The sequence below is a fragment of the Molossus molossus genome, unplaced genomic scaffold, assembly GCF_014108415.1.
Source record: "Molossus molossus isolate mMolMol1 unplaced genomic scaffold, mMolMol1.p scaffold_m16_p_5, whole genome shotgun sequence".
NCBI lineage: Eukaryota > Metazoa > Chordata > Mammalia > Chiroptera > Molossidae > Molossus > Molossus molossus.
In genome coordinates, this window is record NW_023425388.1 from 11,428,479 (window position 1) to 11,449,175 (window position 20,697).

General features: G+C 42.9%; 1 protein-coding gene across 6 annotated transcripts in view; it reads right to left on the bottom strand.

Moving 5' to 3' along the window:
• Positions 1 to 3,739: 3,739 nt before the first annotated feature.
• Positions 3,740 to 20,697, bottom strand: part of DOP1B (DOP1 leucine zipper like protein B) — a 101,362-nt gene continuing 84,404 nt past the window's right edge. For 2 of the 6 annotated variants that reach the window (XM_036242377.1, XM_036242376.1), the window contains exons 32-37: positions 19,597 to 19,725; positions 11,752 to 11,888; positions 8,000 to 8,055; positions 7,122 to 7,283; positions 4,729 to 4,858; positions 3,740 to 4,238 (exon numbers count right to left, since the gene is read on the bottom strand). In XM_036242377.1, the coding sequence (XP_036098270.1) occupies positions 3,987 to 4,238; positions 4,729 to 4,858; positions 7,122 to 7,283; positions 8,000 to 8,055; positions 11,752 to 11,888; positions 19,597 to 19,725 (866 nt within the window). In that variant the 3' untranslated portion in view covers positions 3,740 to 3,986. Of the gene's footprint in view, positions 4,239 to 4,728; positions 4,859 to 7,121; positions 7,284 to 7,999; positions 8,056 to 11,751; positions 11,889 to 12,514; positions 12,606 to 19,596; positions 19,726 to 20,697 lie in introns of those variants that run through there. The other 4 variants (XR_004956723.1, XM_036242378.1, XM_036242379.1 and 1 more) reach the window with 3 other exon arrangements.

The window sequence follows — 20,697 nt, forward strand, 5'->3', positions numbered from 1 at the left end:
GGGTGGGGGAAGGAGAAACATCTGTAACAAAAATAAATTAATAAGAATTGAAAAGAAAAGAAAACAAAACAAAACTCGTTACACATGCAGATTCGTGAATGTCACCCCACCTACTGATTCAGACCCTGTGGAGAGGGGAGGGCAGGCGTTCTGCAAGTGAGCAAGCTCTCCAGGTGATTCTCACAAGAGCACACAGGAGCGAGGGCCCCTGCTAAGCAGAGTTGCTTTGCTCCATTCTAACTGCAACAGACAGATTTCTGAGTGTAAGGTTCTCCTGACCATCCTGAACAAGGCTGGAAGGGGTTCTCTTCACTAGACAGCACAAAGTCTGAATGAAGATGACTGAATTCATGGTACGGAATGATTATGACTTAACAAAATATGTAAGCATGATCATACGCATAAGATACTAATAGAAAGGGGTGTGGAGGTATCAAGCAAAAGAGGAAAAAAAAGAGAAAGAGCAACAATGTGGTGGAAGAGGGTTTAGGGGGGAATAATTGGTGGTGGAGGAAAAAAAGATACTAATATAATAATTCCCCCAAGGTCCAGTTAATTCCCCCAAGGTCCAACTGCCCCTTGGTATAAAAATAGGTGAACTCCTTAAGCTGGCCTATGTACAGGTGAGTGATGTTCTTTTCTTTGATGGTGTTAGTTTTGCATGTTCACTGGTTTTTGTGTCCCACTGAGTTGCAAATAGTAGCTGGGAGGCCCTGCCTTACATCAGAGCATGTAATTCCAATGGCACAGAGTTCTGTCTGGCCTCCCAGGTCCTTGTTCAAAACTCGACAAATCTAGCCGATTCTACTCCTAATTTAACTGGGCATAACATACAAGTACTGGAAGATAGGGCCTGTCCTTTAAAACACAGCTCCCCACACCTCGGGAGAGCTAGGAGCCACCCTCTGTACTATGGCTCTCAGGTGACTTGCAGGAAGTCAAGGGGGCGGGGTAGTCTCAGAAACTCTCTTCCGTGCATTGCCCAACAGCAGCAGTCATCTGGAGGTTTTCCTGTTTCACTTTCTCAGCACTGGGGCTGAAGCAGGGCTCCAGAGTGAAACTGACTTAGGTTTCAATTCCTGGCTCTGCTGGCTCAGTCCTCACCTCCCAAAGGGTGGTAACCAAGAAAACCATGCACGTGACACACTCAGTACTAAGCCGGGCCCCTGGAAAGCACCCCAGTGGCAGGCATCATTTCATGCCCACACACGGCTGCCCCGCCACTCCGCAGCTGTTAGAGCAGCAGCCTGTCCTCGTTTGCTACGGCCACCCTTGGCGACCCCACCTGTCCTGACACACTGCTTGCCCTAGTGCAGTGGCCCTTTGGTTGCTGGGCTGGACACATGGCACCAACTCCCTCTGGGAGGAACTGGGTGAGAGCAGTCAACTCCAAAGCAGGGTGCAGAAGGAAGTAAGAAGAAAATATCAGAACTGCTAATTTTGTTTTTCTCATAGTTAAAAAACTCTCCATTTCCTCTTTTATGACATACACAATGTAGTTTGTATTTAGGTAAAAATAGCCATTTCTTTTAGAAAATATACAATGTATGTTGGTAACTCATAGGTTTACAGATCTTGGGAGTGGGCACAGGCTTCATTTTTACTGATGGGTGCATGATCAAAACTGTTTATAAAGATCACAGAGGCGGCAACGATGGTTAGTTGCTACACCCCGAAGAGGTAGTTACCACTGACATTACCATTTTACAGATGAGAAAACTGAGACACAAAGTATTTGCCAAGGCTAGAACACGGAGAGGCTGAGTGACCAACCCAGCCAGGTTGACGCTGAAGCCTTTATCCTCAACTACTGTGGTCCATCCCGACAAAGAGCTTTAATGTACATGTTTGTAAGACTTCCTCAGTGTTCTATGAGAAACAGGGATGTGTCCCTGAATCTCTGTCCTTTAAGATTTCTCTTGAATAAATAAGGATTAAATGATCAGTGACCATTATGTTTTAGATCCTAGAGAGCAAAAAAATGAAAAACAAAATCTGTAAATTTAAGTACAGATATAAGAACTGCCTTTTTTGCCCTGGCCGGTTGGACCAAGGACTAAAGGGTCACGGGTTTGATTCCCAGTCAAGGGCACATACTTGGGTTGCAGGTTCGATCCCTGACCCAGGTTGGGGTTGTGCAACCAATTGATGTTTCTCTCTCTCTCTCCCCGTCCCTTCCACTCTATCTAAAAATCAATGGGAAAATATCCTCAGGTGAGGATTAACCAAACAAACAAAAAATTGTCTTTCATGGCATAACAGCTACTGACGACATAAATAAGCTATTAGTTTTGTTGTAAATTATGACAGATGATCATCGATACCCACCTTGATGTTAACTACTAATGAGCACACGGTTATCTCCTCACAACCTGAATTATAGGTAACGTAGAGTATGTTACATGGAATACATAATTCTGTACTTCAGTATTTAAAATTTTAGTGGCCGCCCTGGCTGGTTTCGCTCAGTGGTTAGAGCGTCGGCCCGCAGTCCAGAGAGACCCGGGTTCAGTTCCCGTAAAGGCACGTACCTCAGTTACAGTTTGTCCCTGGCCCTGGCTGGGTCGTGCGGGTGGCAGCCACTCGATGTGTCCCTTTTACGTCAATGTTTCTCTCTTTCTCTCTCTCTCTCCCACTCTATCTGAACAAAAAAAAAAAAAAAGGAAAAATGTCCTCAGGTGAGGATAAAAAATAAAATAAAATAAAATTTTAGTGGCCAAACTTGCAGCAAATGTTTTCAAAGATATTTCCCAACATGCAAAAACAATTTCCCTGTAATTTTTAACACCTATTTGTATAAATATCCATATATCTAGTGGTGCCTTTTGATTATTTTTGGCCCTTATTTGGGAAACCAAGTGCTTCTGTGTCCCCAGACGCTGTACTGGGGCTAAGGACACCAAGTGCTTCTGCACTGCACACAAACTAGTGAGCAGTGGATGTCAGAGCAGCGTAACCCATTGTTGGTCAAATCCCCAAGCACCCTGGTCTGCAGGACGGATGGCCTGCGTGCTCGTTAGGAGGCAGGCCTCATCTGGCCAGGAAAGAGATTTCATGCCCTGGGGGCTGGAACGAGGACACAGACAGGCAGGTCTGGAAGGCAAGCCACAGCAGGAGGGGCGACCAGCCAGGATTCTAAATGGGGCAGCTGGCATAGGACAAAAAGGCTTGGAAACAGTGGGATGACATGCTGCCAGGCTAGAGAAGTCTGTGCCTAGGAAGGGATTACTGTAATGAGCAGTGATGTGTGCATAGTGGCTCAGAGATCCCAGAAAGGAGAAGGGAAGAGGGCAGTGTCCCAAGAGTGAGTTTCCCTGATAGCTGTGTCAGGCACGCAAGGCTCCGTGACTACGCCGGCCGGTCTATGTTAAGTGGAAAGCACGGGCAAGGTACACCTTGGAACAAGCCTAAGGTGACAACTGTCAGAGTTCTGGAAACTCGGCATTTCTTACGCAGCTGAACAGTGCAAACGCATGGTTTTAACGGGCAGGAGCTAAATACACTCAGAGAGCTTCTTCAAGCGCCCACCGCTGCTAAATAGTCCATCATAATTGGGCAATTACTGTTTTCAGAAAATTATTTTAGTTCTACATTTTAGAGGACATGTGTTTGAAAAGTTAAAAATAATATTCAACAAGTTAAAATTTTTAGAGAAATATACTGAGACAGATCCATGTATCTACGTCAACACAAAAAATAACTCTTCACTCTCTTCATACTTCAACTTACAAATTTTGTGCGATCGTTAGATGATATATTAACTTTATTTTCTTTACATAAATTGAGGAAACATATAATTCGATCCAAATATATTACAAGGCATTTAGGGAGGTGTGTTTTGTTGCCCAGCAGATCATCATCTGAAATCTGCTTTCAACACTGAAACAGGCGTGTTTTTAAAGCCTGCCCAGGCTCTGTTCTTGTTCGGGACACATCGGCTTCCACTGAAGTACATACCAGTAAACGAATCAAACAGTCTTAGAAGGTTAACATTCCAGATTCTCCAAAAAATCATACTCAATGCATTCCTCCAGCCGTTTTAAGACCCTTGGGCTGTCTGTGACAGGGAACTCGAAGAGTGGAGGTCCTTGGGTGTCAATGGGCAGTGTGTTTTGGGTTTTAAAAGCACAGTTTAGAATCTTGAAGAACGGCATCAACTGCCTGATGCTGGAAACAGAGTGTTGGCGCAGAAGAGGGAATTCACTCTTCATGGTGATCTCATCAGAGTTGCTAATTTCCTGCAAAAAAAACAAAAACCGAACCTATAATAATGATATGGCTTCGCTAAGAGCTGGAGATCCAAGTGCAGGACTTGCGGGCAGCCAATCCTGAGACGGGTTCTTTATGAAGCTCACTGTCACAGTAAGGACATCCGCACCAACTCAAATATTGGTCTTCAAGTGACATTTCCCACCAGGATTTCGCCCACAGTGCACCCGTGACGGGAGGCCCCTGCCATTCCTCCAACAGGCCCCTCTTCTAAGTAATAAGCAGCTTCTATATGATTGTGTTAGCCAGGGAGCCTTACCTCTTAGCAACTGGGATGAGAAAGTGACACATAAATAAAAAAATAAAGATGGAATTTGTAACCACTAAGTTTTAACACTCAGAGAAAAGAGATTTTGAAAATTATTCCTAGTAACTAAAATCAGGTGGGGAATTGAAATACTTCACTCAGCCCTTCTCTCTTTTTCCACGAACAGACATTTTAAAAAGGAAAACACTTACCCCGTATTTTGATTTTAGAAGTTCTAGAATCCTAACAGTGTGGGGTTTGCATTCTTGCTGATTCTCCTCCAGATCTGACAGGAAGGCAGGGCCCTCTGTGTCCACTTCTGGCACAAATGCCCACCTGTACCTGCAGGGGAGTCCAAGGTCAGGCGCGGGCTCGGAGCCCCCTCAGAAGCAGTTCTATCGAGCTGCAATTCACATACCGTACAATTCACCTGTTTAAAGTGTACAACTTGCCCTGGCTAGTTTGGATCAACAGTTAGAGCATTGGCCTGCGACCGAAGAGTCATGGGTTCGATTCCAGTCAGGGGCGCATACCTTGGTTGCAGTTCATTCCCCAGTCCTGGTCGGGGTCATGCAGGAGGCAACCAATCGATGTGTCCCTCTCACGTTGATGTTTCTCTTTCTCTCCCTCCTCCCACTCTATCTGAAGATAAATGGAAAAATATCCTTGGGTGAGGATTTAAATAAATAAATAAATAAATAAATAAATAAATAAATAAATAAAGTGTATAACTCAATGTTTTTAGTATATCACAGAATTGTACATCCATCACCATAATCAATTTTAGAATATTTTCATTACCCAGAAAAAGAATTCCTGCTCATATCCCCTCAGTCCCCTACACCCCTTAATCTAGGCCACCACTAATATAGTTTTTATCTCTACAGATTTCTTATTCTGGGCATTTCCTATAAATGGAATCATATAATATGGGGTCCTTTGTGTCTGGCTTCTTTCCCTTAACATCCTGTGGTCAAGGTCATCCATGTTGTTGCACGTGTCAGTGCTTCATTTCTATTTACTGCTGAATATTTCATTGCACGAATAGACCACATATTATATATCCACTCGTCAGTCAATGGACATTTGAGTTATCTCCATTTTTGCCTATTATGAATAATGCTGCTATGCATATTCATGTACATCAGAACCCACTTTTTAAAAAAGGCTTTCTTTTTAAGAACAGTTTTAAATATATATTTCTTAATTAATTATTTTTTTAGAGAGAGAGAAAGGGAGAGGGAGAGAGAGATAGAAACATCGACGTGAGAGAGAACATCAATGGGCCGCCCCCTGCACGCCCCACACTGGGATCAAGCCTGCAATCCGGGCATGTGCCCTGACCGGGAATCAAATCGGTGACCTCTTGGTGCATGGGTCGACACTCAACCACTGAGCCACACCGGTGGGGCTTAAGAACAGTTTTAGGTTCACAGCAAAGTTGAACAGAAAGGGCAGAGTTTCCAAATACCCAGTGTCTCTCACATGCATGGCCTCCCCCACTATCACATCCCTTACCAGAGTGGTACACTTGTTACAGTCAATGAACCTCACAGACATGTCATCATCACCCAGAGTCCATAGTTTACCACAGGGTTCACTCTTGCTTGCTGTTAAGCATTCCATGGGTTTGGACTAACATATAGTGACATGTACCATCATTATAGTACATACAGAGTAGTTTCAATGCCTTAAAAATCCTGTGTTCTGCTCTCTCCTCACTAACTCCTGGAAACCTCTGATCTTTTTACTTCCTTCAGTTTTGCTTTTTAAAGAATGTCATATAGTTAGAATCATACAGCATGTAACCTTTCCAGACTGGCTTTTTTCATGTAGTGACATGCATTTAAGGAGTATACACTTTTCTTTTTAAAAGTTTTTTTTTTTTCTTTATTGATTTTAGAAAGAAAGGAAGGGAGAGGGAGAGAGAAACAGAAACATCAATGAGAGAGAACATCAATTGGCTGCCTCCTGCATGCCCCCCACTGGGGATTGGGCCCACAACCTGGGCATGTGCCCTGACTAGGAATTGAACCAGTGACCTCTTGGTGCATGGGTCGATGCTCAACCACTGAGCCACACCAGCTGGGCAAGGAAAACATATTTATATTCTTCACAAGTATTTCTACATGATTACTCTCTTTAGTGGAATGGCACAGAGGGAAGTGGCATCTGGGGCCAGGCATGAAATTAAACGATGAGCAGCTGTGTTAAGCCTACAGGAAATGTAAGCCAACAGGGGAAAAGTGAATTGAAGATGGTATGTTCCATTTATTTAATTAAAAACAAAGACAAAAAAATCTACACAAATGCAGTGCGGACTACCAGTGTGTGCCTCCTGTTTTATAAGCATTCAGTAGCAAAAAGCACCTAAACACACACACAAACACATACACACACGCCCACAATACACTACTGTGAGCCAAAGTCACAAAACTACAGATGATGTAAGTAATCTGAATCTTGGTGTGCTGGGCGGGCTCATCGGCCACCAGTAACCGCACTGTGACTTCTCACATACCGAACAGAAAAGAATAGTGAAAGTGCTTACGAAAAAAGAAAAGTCACCTACTTCCAAAAGGACACATGGTCTTATCTGACTTACGTTTGAAATAATGGCATCTTGTCAGATGGAAAAGAAAGTGCCGTGTCCAAGAACTTGCAAGCTGATAAATACAAGATGAGTTCACTCTGAGGTATCTCTCCCGTTGAGGGCCCATTTCCATCAGCGACTGAAACTTTCATTCTGTTCATTTTGTTGCTGTTTCTATAAATTTGCAAAGAAACTCTTGTTACAAACTCATGCACATCTGCTGCAGTCCATCTTCCTATGCCACGATAACAGAGTAAAATGCTGGGCCTCTCTGATTCCATCTTGTTCAAGGCAGCTTTGTTCCCATGGCCTTCAGGCAAACAGCTTCTTGCAGTACAGACTTGCTAATCATTAGAGGAATTCTGCTTGAGTTTTACAAAAACAAGCCTCCTTACCATCAATTGCCTTTCCCAGGAGATAAGGGAAGTAAGTATTGTTTACCAAAGATTAGCAGGAAACTTAGTCTGTTGACTAAGCACAATCTTCCTCTGACCCCAGGTGGTGCCTAAATGTCTTCGTTTGTCAATCACCTCTTGCCCCTCCCATTTCCCCTCTCTGTGACATAAAAGAAGCCAGAACTCTGTACTTTCTTAAGATAGATTTGAGGCAACACTAAGTCCCATCCTCTGTGTTGGCACCTTCTTGATCAATAAACCTTTCTTTACTCCGAACTCGGACATTTTTGGGTTTTGGCCTTACGAAGCACAAGTTAGGACTGCTAACAAAATGCCCATAAAAAAGTTTTTCTTTTTAAGAAATTATCAAAATAGGTGGCCCCTTCACAAGAACTTCAAAAAAGTTGTATTTAGTGGTATGTTAGATAACCCTACATCATAAAGTGATGCCCACTAACCTTCACACACATGTGCACAGACCCTTTACCTACGTACCTCAATGATTCGTCATCCTCTTTCAGATCTTCCTCAAGCTGTATGAATGTCTGAATCTTAAAAATAAAATGTGAATTCAAGTTACTATTTGAGAGAGACTGAATCTAGCTTAATGTTTAAAATGTCCATAAAAAATAGCAAATGAAGCCAAAGAAACAATCAATAAAATTAAAAGACAACCTATTGTTAAAGAGAAAACCACAGGTCCAAAATGGTGTCACTTGTGCTAAAGCCCATTACATCAAACTTAGATTTAATACCAGAAGTAACTGCAGTTTCAACCTCTTCAGAAAGCAAAGTGTAATCTAAATCAACCAGTCTGGAATTTTCTGGTCAACACCAATGAGGTAATCTGTCACAAGGGCCCTTAACATTTCCCAAAAGAGGCGGCGATCTGCTTAATAAAACCCTTCCCAATCTGTGTCCTGGAACCCTTTCTTTTTTCCTAATAGCTTCCTTGCCCCACCCTTCTTTTTTTTTCTAATCCTCACCCTGAGGATATTTTTCTATTTATCTTCAGACAGAGTGGGAGGGAGGGGGAGAGAGAGAAACATGAACATGAGAGAGACACACACGTCACTGGTTGCCTCCCACATGATCTGACCAGGGCCGGGAAGAACCGAAACCGAGGTACACGCCCTTGACTGGAATCGAACCCGACTCATTGGTCCACGGGTTGATGCTCTAACCACTAAGCAAAACTGGCCAGGGTGCCACCCTTATTTTCTATAAAAACCTTCCATTTCGCACAATCCCTCCACCTATGTACTATCAACTTGATAAGAGTTTCTATAGATAAGGTCATCCAGTTCTTCCTGGTGCAGGGAGGAAGACCCTTACAAATGGAGATTTCCCCTACAAATGTAAAGGCTTTTACAAAGGGTACCTTCTAATTGGTTTTCAAAAGCTTGTCTGCCGTTTCTTAAAATTAACTAGCCTAAAATAATAATGGTGTCAAATAGACATCCTTTGTAGTAACAAATTCTGTTCCCCTATTGACAATAGAGTGATGGATAAAGGGGATAGAGGGAAAAGTCTATAAATGGCACTCAGATGCTTACCCATCAGGCACCCTGAAAATTTTTTGGACCTATACATGCGTCATCTCAGAGGCCATGGAACAACTGGGCCAGGTGTCCAGCGTCATCCTCCGCAATGAGGCTGCTCTGGACAGCCACCCCTGGCCCCGGCAGGATGTGCACTCTAATCCGTTCTCCTGGTTGGCCCTGATAACACCAAGGGACTGAAATCCTAAACCACTCCGGACTGGATTTTTGCAGAACAGCATCCATGAGGTTTCTCGAGTGGCTGTGAACCAGATGTTGCTTCATCCCTACATGCGACTCCCAACTGAGCCGCTGGCCACCGACCTCCCTGACCAACGACACCCCTATCCAGCAGGAAGTAGCCAGACAGAAAGCGGTGCCCCTAACACAAAAGGTCGGAATGTAAGGCCAGCGAGCTCCGGGGAGTCACATGACTGGGAAGTCGCATGACCTGGAAATGAATGGTCAGAGGACAAATCGAAACCTAACTTGGGAGATTCCACCTTACCCCAATGTGGCTGAGGTGACACTCCTGGTCACATCCCACCACCCTTCCCAGCCAATCAACATATGCCACACCCGAATCTCCCCAGCAGCTAGCCCGGCACCTGACGCCACACCTAACCACACCTAATCACCCCACCCAGGTCCCTAAAGTCCCTATAAATCTTCCCTGGGGGAAAATAGCAGCGCGACTTCCCTCCCTGGCCCCGCCCATGGACCAGAGAACCTCGCCGCCGGGAACCTTCAGTGAAACTTTTGCCCGATGCCAATGAACACTGCTGTATGGCAAGGGAGAAACTGTTAAGAGAGGAAATCCTAAGAGTGCTCATTGCAAGGAAAAACTGTTTCTTTCTTTCCTTTTTGTATCTATATGAAATAACGGAGATTAACTGAATTTATTGTGGTAATCATTTCACAACATATGTAAGTCAAATTACTATGTTATACACCTTAAACTTATATATTGCTGTATGCCAATTATATCTCCAAAAACTGGAAATAACCAGCATGCTCTCCCTCTCAGGAGCATGCCCAGGCCTTTCTCCCCCACAGGCAGGCATCTCCTAGATTCTAGGGGTCCCTACGAGACTTGCAACCAGGGGAGTAACGAGCAGCGGCAGGTAGTCCCAGGCTCACCCCCTGAACCTGTCTCCAAAGCCCCCTTTTCTCTGACTTTCCAGAGAACAAGAGCAGCCCTGCCTAGGTCTCCTGTTGCTTCTTTTATCCTAATTCCTTCCTTGCTTCACCGTCCCCAGCTTTAATAAACATACTCTCTAAAAACAAAAAGAACCACTGGAAAAAAACATTTAAAAATAGCAAACAGTGATAGAAATGTACACTTGAAACCTATATGACCTTATTAACCAATGTCAGCCCAATAAATTAATAAAAAATAGGTATTGAAAAGTAAATAAAGCCCTGGCCGGTTTGGCTCCGCAGTTAGAGTGTCAGCCTGTGGACCAGAGAGTCTGGGTTTTGTTCCCGCGAAGGGCACATACCTCAGTTGCAGTTTGTTCCCGGCCCTGGTTGTGTGGGTGGCGACCAGTCAATGTGTCTCTCTCACATCGATGTTTATCTCTCTCTCTTTTTCCCTCTCTCCCTCCCTCTTTATCTGAAGATAAGTGCAAAAAAAAAAAGCAAATAAAAGAATAGTACAAGTTAATTGGAATAACTGATATTTGAGAATCAAATATGATTACAGGACAAGATAAAATAGTTTTTATTTAACCAAGAACTGACTAGTGCTACCAACTTGCCTGGAAATTTTGCAGATAAAATCATGCCACATAGTGACATTTGCTCAACCATGGACTGCATATACAAGTGTCCCATATGATTATCACGGGGCTGAAAAAGTCCTATCACCTAGTGACCTCATAGCTGGCATAATGTGGTAGCCCAGTGTGTCTGTGGAGATGCTGGTGTGAACCATCTTACTGCTCTGCCAGCTGTAAAAAGTATGGCACATACAATTACGGACAGTACAGAATACCTGATAATAATGATAAATGACTGTGTGTCTGGTTTATGCATTTACTATGCTATACCCTTTATCATTAGCATGTACTCGTCCTACATACAAAAAACAAGTTTGCTGTAAACTGTATGCTGTGTTATACTGGCAGCAGCGTCTCGTATTTACTGTGTCTCCTGATAGCATCATTTTTTTCTCTTGTGCATGATTTACTTTTGTATTGTTTGTAGAGTAACGTGCTGTACAGGCGTGTAGCCTGGGAGCAACAGACTACACGCAGCCGAGGTCTGTACCAGGCTATGCCTTCAGGCTTGTGTAAGTGCGTCTGTGATGTTCACACAACTATGAACTCGCCTAATGACTCATTTCTCAGAATGTATCCCCATTGTTAAGTAGCACATGACTGTACATGAAAAAGCATTTTTAAAAACTCCACTGGCCATGGCTGGTTTGGCTCAGAGGTTAGAGCGTCAGCCTGCAGACCAGAGTGACCCGGGTTTGGTTCCCACTAAGGGCACGTATTTCGGTTGCAGTTCGTCCCCGGCCCTGGTTGGGATTGTGTGGGTGGCAACCAGTCAGTGTGTCTCTCTCACGTCGATGTTTCTCTCTCTCTCTTCCTCCCTCTCTCTCTCCCTCTCTATCTGAAGATAAATGCAAATAAAATAAAATAAAATAAAATAAAATAAAACCTCCAACTTTGCTTTCAAGGGTAAAGTATTTGTACTTACTAATTCAGAGACCATTATTGGCCACAATGAAGTCAAATGCTGGGGAGATATTCTTAGCAGCAAAACTCTAAAAAAAAGGAACATCTGAGCAGCAACTAGGGATGTCCGTCCAACTCTGAGATTGTCTGTTAGGCGTTCTAAGGAAAGAAGATTTTAAAGATGTCAGTTTAGGGTTGCTCACAGACAAAAGAAAAATATAAAACTGTCATTGCTTTGACATATCATAACACCCAATATAAGCAATGGGTGTTGGGGGATGTTTCTGTGCCCTAGTCTAACCCAGCCCCGTCTTTGTTCATGGCTTTTGCTGGAGGAAGTGAGTCAGGTGGTTCTCCTTCCCCTGCCACAGCTGAGGAGAAAGGCATGAACTTTGACTCAAGTCACAAATCCATTGGGTGATCAATGACCACCTAAAGTTTCTTCTAAGAATATCAAATATGAGGCACAGAAACCAAGGACCGTCCTTGATGAATGATGGGACCATAAGGCCATATAGAGTGATGGGCAGATGACACCATATTTTGGTGGTGAGAAGTAGGAAGTGGAATGAATGAATACAATAGATATATTCAATCAGGTTTATATTTGATGGCCATGACAAAAACTTTAATTCCTACAGGGAAAAAAATACTGTGAGTTAAACTCTGTTAGCCCCTAACAGCCACTTGTCTACTGAAGTCACTGTTGGTAAAGAGTCACTGCAGCACATTAGTAATGAACTTCTCTTTATTTGAGCCAGATTCATTGGGTGTTTGCTTCTTGCCTTTACAAGTACACTGACACATGAAGGATCCTGCACACTCAGATACTTGAGACACGCTGGCATTTTTCAAGACTGGTTTCTGTTTCTGGTTCTAGACAAGATGGAATAAGTATATTATATCCTATTTCTCTAGTGGAAATTAAAACAAAAACAAAGACATCCTTAAACAAAATACATAAAGCAACTATCAGAAAACTGAAAGGTGGCCCTGGCCAGTTTGGCTCAGCGGTCAGAGCGTCAGCGTAGGGTCCAGAGAAACCCAGGTTCGGTTCCCGCTAAGAGCACATACCTCGGTTACAGTTTGTCCCCGGCCCTGGTTGGGTCGTGCGGGAGGCAGCCACTCGATGTGTCCCTTTCACATCGATGTTTCTCTCTCTCTCTCTCTTCCTCCCTCTCCCTTCCACTCTATCTGAAAGAAAAAAAAAAAAAAATGGAAAAATGTCCTCGGGTGAGGATAAAAAAAAAAAAGAAAACTGAAGGTGAAGGACAGGTAGCAGGAGTGGCTAGGAACTTGGGGCCTTTGACCTGGAGGTGAGGTTCCTGGGGTTGTTAAAAAATATATATTTGATGTTTCAATTTCATGCCGGCCTCGGCATCTGAGAAGACTATAACCTAGAATGCCAAAATCCCAACTAGAATGTGAAATGATAACCAAAAGACACCAATGCAGAGATACTACAAAGGTTGGATTAGAAAGGATTTTAAAGCTGCTGTCTAAAAATATTCCAATAATCAATTACAAACAGCTGAAACAAACAAAAAAATAGAAAGTCTCAACAAAAAAATAGAAGATACAAAAAAGAACTAGCCTTCGCCTGCTCAGTGGTTAGAGCATCAGCCTGCGGTCCAGAGAGACCCAGGTTCGGTTCCTGCTAAGGGCACGTACCTTGGTTGCAGTTTGCCCCTGGCCTGCTTGGGTTGTGTGAGAGGCAACCACTTGATGTGTCCCTTTCATGTCAATGTTTCTCTCTTGCTCTCTCTTCCTCTCTCTCCTTCCCACACTATCTGAACAAAAAATGGAAAAGTGTCCTCGGGTGAGGATTAAAAAAACAAAAGAGAACGAAATGGAAATTTTAGAACTCAAAAATATAACCACTGAAAACAGAAAAGCTCACTGAAAAGCCCATGGGCAGAATGGAGATGACAGAAAAGAGGGAAGGTGAAGACAGAATCAATGGGAATTACTGAAACTGAAGAGAAAAAAAGATTGGGAAAAATTAATTATAATTCCTAATATACCAATAATTACATCAGATGTAAACTTGTCTAAACACACCAATTAAAGAGATTGATGGAATGGATTAAACTAAAATGAACCAATTATATGTTATCTTACACAAAACTCACTTCAAATATAACAGAAGTAGGTTAAAGGTGAAAGGATCGAAAAAGATACACTATGCAAACATTTTAAGAAAACTGCAGTGGCTCTACTAATATACGACAACATAGACTTCAGAGCAAAGACAAGGGCTAGGGTCAAAGAGGGGTATTACATAGTGGTAAAAAGGTCAATTCAACAAGAAAACGTAGTAACATTAAATGCACCAAATAACAGAAGTGCTACATAAAATAGGAACTGCCAGTGCTCAAAGGAGAACAAGCACCAAAAACTACAGTTGGAACTTCAACATCCCTACCCCATAACTGATAGAACTCCCAGGAAAAATGTTGGTAAGGATATAGGAGGGGTAAGCAATACAACACCCCCTAACAGGATCTGGTTCACATTACAGGACACTCCACTCAACAGCAGCACAATACATACTCATTAAGAGTTCATGGAACATTCACCAAGACAGACTGTATCATGGGCCATAGAACAAACTTTGATAACTAAATCCTACAAAAAATGTGCTCTGACCATATGGCATCAAACTAGAAATTAATAACAGAAAGATAATAGGAAAATCCTCCAAACACTAGGACACTAACAAACTTCTCAATATGACACAGGTTAAAGAGGAAGTCTCGAAGGAAATAAAAACAAATATGAAGAAATGCATGAAAATAAAAATGCAACACATCAGAATTTGTGGGACACAGTTAAAGTATTGCTGAGAGGGAAATGTACAGCACAAAATGCTTACATTATAAAAGAAGAAAAGACTCTAATCTATAATTTAAGCCTCCACCTCAAGAGGCTAGAAAAAGAACAAAATAAACCCAAAGTGAGTATAAACAAGGAAGAGCAGAAACAAATGAAATTGAAAACAAAAAACAATAGAGAAAAATCAAACTAAAAGTTGATGATTTGAAAAGAACAGTAAAACTGATAAACCTCCAGCAAGATTGACAAATAACGAGAGAAGGCACACATCAGTCAGGAATAAAAGAAAGGACATCTCTATAGACCCTACAGACAATCGAAAGGATAAAGAGCCCTGGCCGGTTTGGCTCAGAGGTTATTAGAGCATCGGCCTACGGCCCAGAGAGACCCTGGTTCGGTTCCCGCTAAGAGCACGTACCTCAGTTGCAGTTTGTCCCGGCCCTGGTTGGGTCGTGCGGGAGGCAGCCACTTTATGTGTCCCTTTCACATTAATGTTTCTCTCTCTCCCTCCCACTCTATCTGAACAAAAAAAATGGAAAAATGTCCTCGGTGAGGATAAACATAATAATAATAATGACATTTGAATTATTGTTTACATGGGAATACAAAATGGTATACCCAGTCTAGAAGGCAGTTTCATACAAAGTTAAATGTGTCTTTACTATAGCACCCAGTAAGCACACCCTTGTGTTCATCCTAGAGAAATGACAGCCATGTCCACATAAAAATGTATACATGAATGTTTATCAATGAGGCGTAATTTGTAATAACTAAAAACTGGAAACAGCCCTGGCCAGCATGGCTGGGTGGCTAGAGTGTCAGCCTGGGCACTGGAGGGTCGTTGGTTCGATTCCTGATCAAGGCCATGTTCCTGGTCAGGGCACGTGTGGAGACAACCAATTGATGTGTTTCTCTCACATTGATGTTTCTCTCCTCTCCCTTCTCCCCTCCCTTCTACTCTCTCTAAAAAATCAGTGGAAAAAATATCCTCCAGAGAGGATTAAAAAAAACACCAAAAAACAAAAACAAAAACCTGGAAACAACCCAAACATCTATCAGATAAATAGGTAAAGGAACTGTAGTATATCCATAAAATGAAACAATAATTATCCATTTAAAGAAGGATCAAATTCTTGCCCAGCTGGAGTGGCTCAGTGGTTGAGCATCAACCCATGCACCAAGAGGTGGTCGGTTCGATTCCCAGTCAGGGCACATGCCCAGGTTGTGGGCACAATCCCATTGGGGAGCATGCAGGAGGCGTCCGATCAATGTTCTTGCTCATCAGTATTTCTATCTCCCTCTCCCTCTCCCTTCCTCTCTCTCTCTAAAATCAATAAAGAAAAAAATTTTTTTTTTTAAAAAAGGATCAAATTCTTGATGCACTCAGGGATATCTCCCCACTAGCCTTTGGATGGACTCAAAGGAACTGTACTAAATGAAAAAAGCTAATCTCAAAGGTTACATTGTATATGATTCTATTTATGTAACATTTTCAAAGTGAGAGAATTAAAGTGATGGAGAACAGTCGGGTCAGTGTGGCTCAGTGGTTGTGCATTGAGGTCACCGGTTTGATCCCTGGTCAGGGCACATGCCCAGGTTGTGGACCAAATCCCCAGTAGGGGGCATACAGGAGGCAGCCAATCGATGTTCTCTCTCATCAGTGTTTCTCTCTCTCTCTCCCTCTCCCTTCCTCTCTAAATCAATAAAGGGAAAAATAATTTTAATAATAAATAGAGAACACATCAGTGATTGCCTGGGGTTAGGGTTGGGTGGAGGGGTGACGACAGAGGCAGTGACATGAAGGAGTTGCCTTGTGGGGATGGTCGAGTTCAGTATCCCAGTTATGGTGCTGACTACAGGAATTTGTATATGTGATAACTTTCATACAACTAGATACACACACAAACACACAAAAAGAGGGCACATAAAAACCAGTGAAATCTGAAAAAGTCTCTGGTTGAGTTATGGTGATACCCTCACCCATGTCAATGTCCTAGTTTTCCTAACGGGCTATGCTAATGAGAGATGTCATCACAGGGAAGCTGGACGGAAGCACACGGGAACAATCGTACCATTTGTGCAACTTCCTGTGAGTCTGAATCTATTTCAAAATAGAAAGTACTGTTTTAAAAGTGGTCTGTACACGTATAGCAGCACATTGTTACTCCAAATAAAGCTAAAGTCATGAGATCTTCTTTAGCCAAGATAATCTATTTTAGAATCCCTAATTTTCCTCAATCTCTAATTTTCCTTCCTTAGCTGAGTGATAAACTTTACAAATTAAGGAGTCTTTGTGAGCAGAGAGCTGGAGACCACGCCGAGCCAGAATCCCAGCACATGGTTCCAGGTTTCAGAACCTGGTTTAAACTCGCTGTGCCTGGGTTTCCCACCTGCTCCACCTGCCTCAAAGGGCACCTACTGAAGATCACACCTGTCGCTGGGGCCCAGGGCCCAGCTTTCAGTCCAGGTTTTGCCAGTTAGAGGCAACTCAACCATAAGCAGGTGCTAATCTCAGAGTATCTGTATCCTGATGTGGAAATTGGGCTGATACGTGCAGGAACAGGAGGGAGACTTAGCAGATGGTAAGTACTCCAGTGGACCTGGGGAGCCAGACTCACGCAGCTCAAAGGGGACAGTGCTGTCTCCAGATCTTTCTGGTCTCTGATCAGGGGGCTTTATGGGGGATGAATGCCCTTCTTCTCATTTTAGACAAACAGCATTTTGCTCTTTTCCTTTAAAAAAAATTGCTTTGGGCTTATTTATAGCTCCTTTTGTGATAAATGTAAAATTTATGTCCCTCTGATCCAAGATGCACGGAGCTGCTGAGGTTCCCTCCCCATGCACACCAACCTTATTCAGAGAGAAACTCCTCCTCCACGAAGACCCCCAAACCCGCCTCCTATTGAAGTCAGCATTATGCCAATTTTATTTTATACGCACATGTATAAATATACATTACATATGTTATAGGTACAAATAGAGTATCTAATGTAAATAATGTCATACTGCTCCCGCTTCTCTCTCCCTTTCCAAGACATGATTTCTCAGAACCGCTGGGTGTTTAAACCCTGCCAGGGTCAACTCCTCCATGACTATTTGAGAAAGGCTGTTGTCTGTTCTGTTCTTGTTTCATTCACCCCCATACTCTTTCTTTAGCTCTCTGGGCCTCACCCCAAAGTTCAGAGGCGTCTGTGATGGGAGATAGGGAGAGAAGGAACAGTCATCTGCTCTCAGAGATACCCTGCCCGACACCCCCTCCTGCTTCCCTCCTCTACCGAGAGCAAACTTCCCGCTGCACTTCGGACACGCAGCACCGCCAGGTGCTGCCCGTGAACTCGGGACACGGTGCCCTCGTTTTCTCCCTGCGTGCGGTGCAGGAAGGCGACCACGTTCCGCTTAGACTCTGCTTTCAGCTCCTCTAGAGGGCTGCTGTCGCCCTCACTGCCTCACTGGCATTCCCAGGCACCCCTGGTCGAACCGCCTCCTGCCAGCAACTCAAGAAAGGCTCTGTCCATGACCGTCAGAACATTTGCTTTTCCCGATCTAAGGTATTCAAGACATGATGATGTAAAATCTCCCTCTGTGCTTTCTGTGTTGAAATCATGTCGGTTGAAGTATAAAGCTATTTTACTATGGCAAATATAAAATATCATATTAATAACTGTGAAAGCTGTTAATCTTTTGCTCTAAAACAGTAAGTCCTTTCAAATAGTTAATTAAATAGGGAAGCGGCTGACCACAGCACTACTATACGTAGTCATCGAGATGATTTTAAGAAGAGCACATACACCCCGGCCGGTTTGGCTCAGCAGTTGGAGTGTGGGCCTGTGGACCAGAGAGTCCAGGGTTCGGTTCCTGCTAGGGGCACACACCAAAAAAAAAAAAAAGCACATGCTCTGTCAGCTGACAGATAGTTGTAACAATATTTTTAAAAGGCAGAGTTAGAGGTTTATATAAAAATTCTACCTGGAAACAACCCAAACACCCTTCCATTGGTGAGCTGGTAAACAAACCACAGAATGGAATGTTATTCGGTAGTAAAAAGAAATAGCTATTGATGAATACAACCGGATAGATGACTCTCAAAGACTTTATGCCTAGTCAAGAAGTCAGACTCAAAGGCTACACACTCTCTAATTACGTATAGGTAACATTCTGGAAAAGATGAAATCCTATGGACAGAAACAGTTTTGTGGTTGCCAGGGGCTGGGGTCGGGGGAGGGGATCACTGCTAAGGGGCATGAGGAAACTTTGGGGTGATGGAAATGTTTGTTGTCTTTACTGTGCTGGTTATATGATTATGTTTGTAAAAATTCACAGAACTGTATAACCAAAGGTGACTTTCATTGTATGTAAATTATACCTTAATAACCTGACCCCCCAAAAAAGAGATATACACCATAATTCTAATATTTATAAAATTGTTTTATACTAGTCTTCATAATAGCAAACAAAAAAATCCTTCAAGAATTGTATTTGGTTCCGTATAGGCTATGAGTCTTAAGGAAAACACATTCCTACTTGAGAATTCTTTCATATCTGGAGAGGTTGAATTAAAACAGAATGTCCACTCTGCCACAATAATATTTTATAAGGATGAAAGAAAAACTTCAAAATTATGTACAATATCCACAATAACTCCTTTTTGAGGTAGACAAACAATATCGTGAGTGTGGAGAAGAGAAAAAAGTGTTACAAAAAATGAGGTGCTTCTCCAAAATATTGCTTGTTCACTGGCCACAGCATTGTAAACTTGAAGTATCTTGACTACAGGAGGAATCCAGCAAGACAGTGCTGAGAAAGTATATTCTCAGACTTTAAAAACAACCCAATCAAAACTAACAGCATAATCATTGATTTTTAAAATGAGGTTTCTGGTTTACTGACAGTTTCTGAATTTCTTCTACAATAACCCCTGCTGAGTAGGCAGTTTAATTCCTCCAGACACGCTGGGGCCCCTCTGGCAGCCAGCCCCCTCAGCCACTGGTCTGGGTAGTCAGCCTGGGTGGGGGTGGGGCACTGGCCTTCTTACCTTGTATCAGAGGAAGGTAAAGGTGGTACTGATCCAGTTCGCCACTGAAGACAGCAAAAGCCTGGCGCTTTAGCAGCATGGCTTTCTGCTCCAAACTTGAGAACAGTTTTAAGGAACTGCTCTGCATGCCTAGAATAAAAGGAAATAAGTTCCATTTAGTGAGAAAACCACAATTAGAGTGACAGGCAATTCATAACTAGTGTAATTCTTACCTTCCCTGGTAAAAAACCAAGATCTTGATTAAAGTAAAGGCATGTGGTAATTATTTGCATATTTATCTGTAAAAATACTTCCTTTTTAAAAAAAAAAATCCTCACCTGAAGATATGTTTTTCCTTTGATTTTCAGAGAGAATGGAAGGGAGGGAGGGAGTAGGGGGTGGGGGGGAGAGACGTCAATGTGAGAGAGACACATCAATTGGTTGCCTTTGGCATGTGTCCCAACGAGGGCTGGGGACTGAATCTGCAACCCAGATACATGCCTTTGACCAGAATCGAACCCACGATCCTTTGGTCCACAGGCTGACACCCTAACCGCTGAGTCAAACTGGCCAGAGCAAAATACTTATTTCTTTTTTTTTTATCCTCACCCAAGGACACTTTTGCATTCATCTTCAGATAGAGTGAGAGGGAGAGAGGGAGGAAGAGAGAGAGAGAAACATCGACTGGTTGCCACCCACACAACCCCAACTGGGGTTGGGGACAAACTGCAACCGAGGTACATGCCCTTAGTAGGGACCAAACCTGGGTCTCTCTGGTCCATGGGCTGAAGCTCTAACCGCTGAACCAAACCGGCCAGGGCAATACTTATTTCTTTAACGATAAGGGATTAGAAAACGATATGAGGTATAGAAAAGTACTCCTTCCATACTACTCAGGGCAATCTACAGATTCAGTGCAATCCTTATTAAAGTACCAACGGCATTTCACAGATCTAGAACGCTCCAAAAGTTTATGTGGAACAATAAAAGACACTGAATAGCCATAGCAATTTTGAAAAAGAAGAACAAAGTGGGAGGGATTAAAATACCAGATATCAGGTTATACTACAAAGCCACTGTAATAAAAACAGCCTGGTACTGGCACAAGGACAGGCATATATA